The sequence below is a fragment of the Urocampus carinirostris genome, chromosome 15, assembly GCF_059441175.1.
Source record: "Urocampus carinirostris isolate Australia breed hairy pipefish chromosome 15, RoL_Ucar_1.0, whole genome shotgun sequence".
Classification (NCBI taxonomy): domain Eukaryota; kingdom Metazoa; phylum Chordata; class Actinopteri; order Syngnathiformes; family Syngnathidae; genus Urocampus; species Urocampus carinirostris.
The window spans coordinates 583,916-593,238 of record NC_142363.1 but is presented as its reverse complement, the minus strand read 5'-3'; the positions used below and the strand labels follow the sequence as shown (position 1 = coordinate 593,238).

At 44.6% G+C, this 9,323-nt stretch overlaps 1 protein-coding gene across 1 annotated transcript; it reads right to left on the bottom strand.

The window, feature by feature from the left end:
* Nucleotides 1-1,343: 1,343 nt before the first annotated feature.
* LOC148351269 (neuronal PAS domain-containing protein 2-like) lies at nucleotides 1,344-8,765 on the bottom strand. Its single transcript, XM_088354916.1, has 6 exons — nucleotides 8,611-8,765; nucleotides 6,933-6,983; nucleotides 6,709-6,863; nucleotides 6,526-6,617; nucleotides 5,414-5,503; nucleotides 1,344-1,520 (listed from the first exon to the last, which is right to left on the bottom strand). Exons 1-6 carry the CDS (start codon nucleotides 8,682-8,684, stop codon nucleotides 1,344-1,346), a joined length of 639 nt encoding a protein of 212 aa, XP_088211042.1. The 5' UTR covers nucleotides 8,685-8,765.
* Nucleotides 8,766-9,323: the final 558 nt, after the last annotated feature.

Genomic DNA, 9,323 nt, shown 5'->3' with positions numbered 1-9,323 from the left:
GTAAAGTCGGCTTTGCCCTTTCCTACATAGAGCTTCTGTGTTGGCAGTCCAGTCCAGTTTGTTGTCCAGCTGCACACCCAGGTATTTGTAGGTCTGGACAAATTCTACACATTCTCCCTTGATGGTTACAGGAACCGGGTGAGTTCTGGTTCTCCTGAAGTCCACCACCATCTCTCTGGTCTTGGTGGTGTTTAGGTGCAGGTGGTTTGCGTCGCTCCATCGGACAAAGTCCTGAATCAATTTCCTGTACTCCTCCTCCTGCCCGTTTCTGATACATCCCACGATCGCAGTGTCGTCGGCAAACTTTTGCACATGGCAGGACTCAGAGTTGTACTTAAAGTCCGATGTATATAGAGTGAATAGGAACGGAGAGAGAACGGTCCCCTGCGGAATTCCTGTGCTGCTAACCACATTGTCCGATGTACAGCCCCCCTGTTTCACATACTGGGGTCTGCCTGTCAGGTAGTCAGTAATCCATTCTACAAGGTGTGAGCTAACTCCCATCTCTGTCAGTTTCCTACTCAGTAGCAGAGGCTGTATGGTATTGAAGGCACTGGAGAAGTCCAAAAATGTAATCCTCACAGCCCCCTTCGCCCTATCCAGGTGAGAGAGGGATCGGTGTAACATGTATACTATAGCATCCTCCACTCCCACCTTCTCCTGGTAAGCAAATTGCAGTGGGTCGATGGCGTGACGGACCTGTAGCCTCAGGTGGTGCAGCAGCAGCCGCTCCATGGTCTTCATCACATGTGATGTCAGGGCGACCGGCCTGAAGTCGTTGAGTTCCTCAGGTCTTGATTTCTTTGGGACTGGGATGATGCAGGATGTTTTCCACAGCTGAGGGACCCTCCCCTGTTCAAGGCTCAGGTTGAAGATGCGCTGTAGAGGGTCTCTCAGCTCAGACGCACAGGCTTTATCCATAGGATAGAAAGTAAAATAACACGGGAGCTGCTGGAGTGGCTGCCATTCGTGACAGTCGCTCGATGTATGTTAGAATCATGACACATATTGGTACTGGAACTGTATTTAGGCTTCCCTAAATCCCATCTCTCTCCGCGAAAGGCCCAATAGTACTGCAGGATTAAGGTCAAAGCCTTGAGCTGCGCATAGCCCATTGCTTGGGGATTACTCTGCTAACATAACAGTGATTAAAAGTCTAAACTATGATACCAACATGTGACTATTATTAGCGAACAGGGCTAATTATAGACCCACAAATCGGCAATCCGATAAACTCTCGACCTAAATTCCGCAACCCGCTTCTTTTTTCTACCTCTATTTAAACGGCTCTCTTGATTTACCAAACCCAGTCGTGTATTTTTAACCCGGGCTTCTCCGTGTCATCATGAATCGTCCTGCGCTGTGATGGGGGCAGACAAAGTGCAAAGAGGCCACTCACTGGTCAGGAAGTCGTCGGCAATGTCATCGTTCATCAGCATGTGGGACGATAGCAGCTTATACACCTCTCCGTGTTCTCGCTCCGGGATGAAATTTAAGATATTTTGGTCCACCATATCGGACTGAACAATAGGACAGAGAAAGAACTCATCAAAGTATGCATCAAGAAATACTAACTATGAACAAAATAATAGAAAAGAGGAAGTAAACAAGACCTGTTTTGCTTTGTCGAGCCTTGGCTGCTTGTTTATGGCTCTTGAGTCAGTAAAGCTCTTTGATATCACAGTACGCCATTGATTGGACTTATTTTCTTTTTTAAGACTAACACATCAACCTTCCTTTAAGTCATCATCCTTCCGATCTCCTCTTTCTTCCACTCAGTCGCTTTACTTCCACACCCTCTCACATTTAGTGATCCTATAACTAGGGTTTGCGCCCCCCTTTCTATCTTTCTTTATTTATTTGTATGTACCGTATTTTCCGCACTATAAGGCGCACCTAAAAGCTGACCATGCGCCTTATAATACAGTGCGCCTTATATATGGATCAATATTAAATTCGCAAGGTCTCGCAATTTACTCAACAGCCGCCGACTCGATTTTACCCCGAACGTGGAGTAGTCCGCGGTGTATGCTGGGATTTATATACCGGCGTTTCATTGGCTAACCAATGTGTCAATCATCATTAGAATCGATCGCTATTGGCTAAAGTTATTCGGAGCCTCGGATTGGCTCGAGCGCCAAAACAAACCCTGCAATTGGCCGAAAAAGATGTGTCAATCATCCGTTAAATCGATCGCTATTGGCTGAAGTTATTCGGAGCCTCGGATTGGCTAGAGGGCCGAAACAAACCCTGCAATTGGCCGAAAAAGATGTGTCAATCATCCGTTAAATCGATCGCTATTGGCTGAAGTTATTCAGAGCCTCGGATTGGCTAGAGGGCCAAAACAAACCCTGCAATTGGCCGAGTTTAGCAATGGCGTAGCAAGCTTGCTAAAGTACGCCATAAAGAAACATGTTTCATTAGTCTGTATTTGTAAATATTCTACTCTCCTGGATTTACTTCACTCACGGTTGTAAGAAGACCATGATTGCGTATCATTATTGAACGTGAGAACTTAGGTGAGTTATGCGGCTTTATATTTTCCCGGTATCTTGTTTTAGAACGATCTTGATGTTGCTGTGATGAGTTGAGTGAATTAAACTCAATTCCAAGTGTTTATTGTGACATGCACAGTAAAGCTGCGAGCGAAAAAGAAAATAGAAACTAAGGAATGGTTGGCATTTCTTGAATCCCAAGACTTTAACCTTCCGAATGATAGATGCATTTGAGTGACATCGTACGGACACCACATCCGCACGTGTCTACGACACGTATTTGCTTCTTTGCAAGTTTTGGGAATGTTAAGTGGGTAATCCGTTGGACTGAATCATCTGACTGTTTTGTCGACGTTTCCATTGTAGCGCCTTATAATCCGGTGCGCCTTATCTATGGAAGATATAGGACCAAAAACTATTTTTTGGGGGTGCGCCCTATAACCCGGTGCGCCCTATAGTGCGGAAAATACGGTATTTGTTTCACTCAAGGCTAACACATCCACCTTCCTTTTAGTCATCATCCTTCTGATCTCCTCTTTCTTCCACTCAGTCGCTTTACTTCCACACCCTCTCACATTTAGTGATCCTATAACTAGGGTTTGCACCCCCCTTTCTATCTTTCTTTCTTTCTTTATTTGTATGTACTGTAAAATCCGGACTATAAGTCGCAACCTTTTTCACAAGCTTTCCACCATGCGTTTTATGCAATGATTCAGGTAATTGATGCATTTTTTCTTACAGCCGCCAGGGGGAGCCCAAGCAGTAAAGGGTAGAGTGAGACTGGTGGAATATGTGTGTCAAGGAAGAAGTAAGTTTAACTTTGCTCTATGTGCATGATTAAAACTAGTATCACCAGACCAATCATGGAAAAGGTGTCAATCGAAGGGGTAGGGCTAACTTCCATTTTGGGAGTCTGTTAATTTCTAAACGGAAACAAATGGATTACTAGAAGAAACGTCCAACAAAGCAGAAATGTTCAAGGCAGTTCCCTATTTATCTGTCGACATTATTGTGTGTTTTGGAGTAAATATTTTACACTGTTGGATTCTATGGATTGTCTTAGATGTAACAAAGCCATTTTCGCTGACATACAAAGAAGTATGAAGACGGCCAGAGAACGTAATGGAGAGGTAACCCTGGCTTTTCCGTTATCTTGTTTCAGACGGATCGTAATGTTTCTCTGATGAGTGTATTTTGAAATGGTCATCCTATTTTGAATCCCAAGAATTTAAGCTTGTTTTGATTGTTTGTTTAATGTCTAAGGCATCCATTCGATATGGTCGGTGTAAAGTGTAAAAAAGAAGCGAGCCGTTTCTTTTGAAATGAAAGTGGAATAAGAAAGCTTGATGCGGTTGAGAAAATGGTCGGAGCGCTTTTTTTCGTCCACTCTCCAACACGGAGGAGGACCTCTTGAGGCACATCTTCCAAAAGTAAGTTCAACTCAAGCTTTTTAAGTATATGTGGCTTGACGTATTTCAGTGACTGGCGACTCCGTACAAACACGTATTTGTTTATCGAAATTGCGGCGGTGGGCCAGCAGAACGTTAAGGGACCGTTTTTTATCAAAACTCTTTCTGTGTATCTCGTGTTTCAATGTGGGCACATGCGGCTTATAGTTAATGTATGTACCAAATAGTTTTTTCTTTATAAATTTACTGGGTGCGGCTTATAATCAGGTGCGCTCTTTAGTCTGAATTTTATGGTATGTGCCTATTGGGCCACTGTCCTTTTATTTTTGTGGTGTCTAAAATGAACATCCATCCATCCATTATCTGCACCGCTTATCCTCAGTAGGGTCGCGGGAGTGCTGGAGTCCATACCAGTTCTCTTCGGGCAGTGGGCAGGGGACACCCTGAACTGCTTGCAAGCCAGTCGCAGGGCACACAGGGACAGACACATTGCTCGCTCATTCACACCTAGGGACAATTTGGACCAGCCAATTCACCTGACATGCATGTTTTTGGAATGTGGGAGGAAACCGGAGTGCCCGGAGGGAACCCACGCAAGCACGGGGAGAACATGCAAACTCCACACAGGAGGGTCGATCTCAATATAATAAGTCATTTTGATTGCTAACTGCAACAAGCTAATCTAACAGCTACACTGAAGGTCTCACAAAGCACATTTATACTACAGTGGAACCTCGGTTTTCGAACGCCTCTCAGTTCGAACGAATCGGTTCTCGACCAAAAATTTCGAGAAATTCTTGTTTCGCTTTTCGTTCAAAAAATCGGAGTTCGAACGCCTGTACGCTTGGGGCGACGCTGAGCGGCGTACGAGTGTAGATTGCCCCCACCCCTCGTGAAGAACTGTTGTCACGGCAACGCGTACTCCTTCTCTGCTTTCGTTTTTCAAAAGCCAAAAAGTTGCTACGGGTGAAAAAAGAGGAGTAGTGCGTACAACTATTGCATTTAAGAAAGAAATAATAGCAAAATATGAAGAAGGTGTGCGAGTTTCCCTTCTTTCAGGAATACAGCATGGCTTCTGCCGACCGGTAAGAAATCCTATTCATAATTCTTTTCTTTATCCTTTAACCGCTTACCACTTGTTGTGGGGACCCGAGTGCTAAATGACGTGTAAACGACCTGATTTTTTTATTTTTACACGTTCATGTTAGCGTAATCTTCGCGAACGTACGACTGGCCTGGGTTAGCTTTACGTTAAATATTCAAGATAAACATTCAGGGTGTTGGAACGGATTAAAACAATTTTACATGACTTTTAATGGGAAAAAACGGCTTCGGTGATCGTACAAATCGGTTTTCGTACAAAGAAATGGAACGGATTATGGTCGAGAACCGAGGTTCCACTGTATTAGACAAAAGTGCTCCAGACCTAGCCAGTTGTTGCTAATGGGCATGCTAATTTAGCATCAAAGCAAGAAGAAGTGCGTTTGAACCCTGTTCTTTTACACTCACCGGCAAATGTCCAATGAGTGAAGATACACTGTCTGAGACGTACACGATATTTCCGTCCGTCGTTAGCCCGATTAAGAAACCATCGAGTGCCTGTAAGAGAAGAAAAGTTCCTCATTACAGCAAGTTTTGATTTATTGTCAGTACTGGCATGGAGAAGACGTGCGCTCTTTTCATGCTACTTCATTGAAAGCGCTGGCGAGCCGGTCCGAGGACCATGCCCAGTTTTCCATCTTGAAATCATAAGGAGAAAAGGACATCCGTGTAGATGCTTGTTTTTTAGTCAAGATGGCGGCGCGTTGTGCAGACGCTGCGGCTCGGGCTCCAGTTCGTTGTTTTTCAGTGTCCCCTGATCCCTCTTATTTTCCCTTCGACTCCCTTCGCATTTACAATAATATCCACTACATCCCGAGGGATATACAGAGACCACCGGATCTCCCTGGAAGATTTGCCCGCCTGCCGACAATGACAACGACGGAGCAAAGGCTGAGCTAAGAAGGCGACCACACAGACCAGCGCTCCCAAGCATGTTCAACCAACGCCAGATCCATCGTCCACAATGAGTGAATTGAGCTGCGGATCGCCACCAACAACGTCCGGAATTGGAGGACTTTTTTTTTGCCATCACCGGCCCGAACGAGACGAAGACTCCGGTAAAAACAGGGGTTGGAGACTACGCGCTACAATAATAGCCGAACCATTGACACACACTGCTCACTCGATATGGAGTTTCTAGCAGTATCGTGCAGACCCTTCTAAGTACTGGGAGAGTTAACTGTGGTCTTTGCTGTATACTTTCCACCGCTAACAGTTTCACCGGATGCTAACGTTAGCATAGCGCTAAATCTCCTGCCCGCTGCTATCATTAAACAGCAGCTTGCACACCCCAACGGAGCTTTATCGTCGACGGCGACTTTAATCGGGCATGTTTATGACTGTACTCCCAAATCCATTCAATTGTGGACTGTCAATTAGTCAATTAGTTCTTTGTTCCTTGTGTCTTTGTTTCCTTATCCTCACTGTAAATGTGGAACTGGAGTCGTCCAATTTCGTTGTCACAGCATATCCCATGTTGTAACAATGACAATAAAGGCATATTCTATTCTATTGTTTACCTCGAGCATAAGCTGGGTGAACTCCTCATTGCTGAGGAACGAAGGCTTCCAGTCTTGTCTCACGTCACACGTTTCGTTCTGCGAACTGATGTCTGCAACGTAAGAACACACGACGAATGACGAGGATTGTTCAAAATCCACCGTAACTCGGGAAAAACGAGAACGGTGTTTGCCGACTCTTACCTTTTTGTTTCTGTAAGAAGTCAATGGTTCTTTGTAGTATGGTGATTTTGTCCATCTTGCGAGGATGGCCTTGGCCCTGCAGCATGGTGCATAGCTCCTTGATGAGGACATTGAACTGGTCTCTCCTTTTCTTTTCCGATTTGTTTCGGGATGCCCTGGAGGAGTCAAAGTTTAGAGACCTCCCACGCAGCAGCGATAGCAAAGTAATCATTCGGCTGAATTACCTTTTGGCTTTGTCTTTCTCATCTTCGTCCATGAAATCATCTGTGCAGCTCCTGGAATCAAAATAGATGCCAATTCAATTGTGGTTCATTTTATGGTCCTTGGCACAAACAAGGCACACGCTTTTTAATCTTATTTTAAAAGAAGAATTCTCTGTTACCAGGCAACAGTCTTGCTCACGTTTAAATATAAAATACATCGAGTTGCATATTATGAAATTGTTGTTGCTATTTAAATGTAGCAATGCAACCTTGTTTATATTTAAATTAAATACAGACTCTGCTGCTCAGTCACTCACAATAGCTGTTGTTAGCCACAGTAATCGTTACACAGTGAGTTATTGTACGGTATGTTTTCCGTGGGAAAGAAAACAGAAGAGTTCAGGAATCTCATCTCTCATCTCATTAGCCGTACCGCTTATCCTCATTAGGGTCGCGAGGGGGCTGGAGCCCATCCCAGCCATCTTCGGGCAGTGGGCAGGGGACACCCTGAACTGGTTGCCAGCCAATCGCAGGGCACACGGGGACAGACAACTCATTCGCTCATTCACAACTAGGGACAATTTGGACCGGCCAATTCACCTGAAATGCATGTTTTTGGAATATGGGAGGAAACCGGAGTGCCCGGAGGAAACCCACGCAAGCACGGGGAGAACATACAAACTCCGCACAGAAAGTCTGGAGCTGGATTTGAACCCACGACAGGTTCCCATGACATTAACTGTGCCGCACAAGCGCTAACCACTGCGCCGCCGTGCTGCCCGAGTTCAGGAATATGAAATGAATATCTTTTTCAGACATATGGAAAACCCTTTAATATAGATTTTATGTTGACATTCTTCTTGGTAATATTATTCTGAAATGCACAGAAATACTGTGTTTGATACTGAGAGTAAAACACGAATCGAAATCATTATCAAAGTTTTTGTGACAGGGTTATTAAAACAGTCTTTCATATTTTATAGTTTACCTTAATAAAGTTGTGAAAAAGGAAAAAGATTGGCTAGACGCCTATTTATACTGTTAGATGAGACCTCATGTCTTGGAATATATGTAAAAAAGAAATGGCATCGAAGTGGACTTCAACGCTTTAAAGTTGGTAAAAACAACGTTATTTGTCTGTATTTGTGATATAATTTCCGGACATACTCCCTATCGGTGTGTGTGTGTGAATGGGTAAGCGTGAAGCACATTGTAAAGCTCTTTGGCAGGTCTTCGTTGACCATTTACATACAGTATGTTAATGGTAGGGCAGCACGGCAGCGCAGTGGTTAGCGCTTGTGCGGCACAGTTCATGTCATGGGAAACTGTCGTGGGTTCAAATCCAGCTCCAGACTTTCTGTGCGGAGTTTGTATGTTCTCCCCGTGCTTGCGTGGGTTTCCTCCGGGCACTCCGGTTTCCTCCCACATTCCAAAGACATGCATTTCAGGTGAATTGCCCGGTCCAAATTGTCCCTAGGTGTGAATGAGCGAATGAGTTGTCTGTCCCTGTGTGCCCTGCGATTGGCTGGCAACCAGTTCAGGGTGTCCCCTGCCCACTGCCCGGAGATGGCTGGGATGGGCTCCAGCCCCCCGCGACCCTACTGAGGATAAGCGGTACGGCTAATGAGATGAGATGAGAGATGTTAATGGTAGTATATTTTAAAGGATGTGTATGGTGCTGTTCAACTTCGGTACTTACTCCCAGTCTCTGAGGCTGGAAGGACAGGGGCCTCCGAAGTCCGAAAGGTTGTCCATCCTCACGCTCTTTCCCATCCAGGCCCTTTCGCGAGTCTCATCCGTACCGACCTCATCCGAACACGCCCTCACACCAAACTAGTGCGCCCCGGCACCCGAACAAAGGACAAATCCTGCAACAGACAATTAAATAATCCCATTAGTTGGGAAATCACGTTGAAAGAAATTACATTTAAAGAAGTGTTTTGATGTCAAAAATCAGACAGAGCTTTTTAAGTCATGTTTATTTGTGACGCTCTTAATCGCAAAGAGTCTCAAAGGGCTGCACAGATCAAATACCATTGCAAACTACAGACTATTATACCATAAAATATATAGGTTATTCTTATGCTATGGAGTAAAAGTGTGTTTGAAGCTTAGATTTAAACATTTCAGAGTCTCAAAGGGCTGCACAGACCACAGATTATTTGAAACCACAGACTGTTATGACACCATCCCCTGATCTAAAACCTACATGAGGGCAAGGAAAATCTCAAAAACCTCAACATGAGGAAAATGAAGAAACCTTGAGAAAAGACCTCAAAGAGCTGTACAGACTACAGACTATTATTGCAGCAACCCCTGATCTAAAACCTACATGAGGGCAAGGAAAAACTCAAAAACCTCAACTTTAGAAAAATGAAAAAACCTTGAGAAGGGCGATCTCAAAGGGCTGCA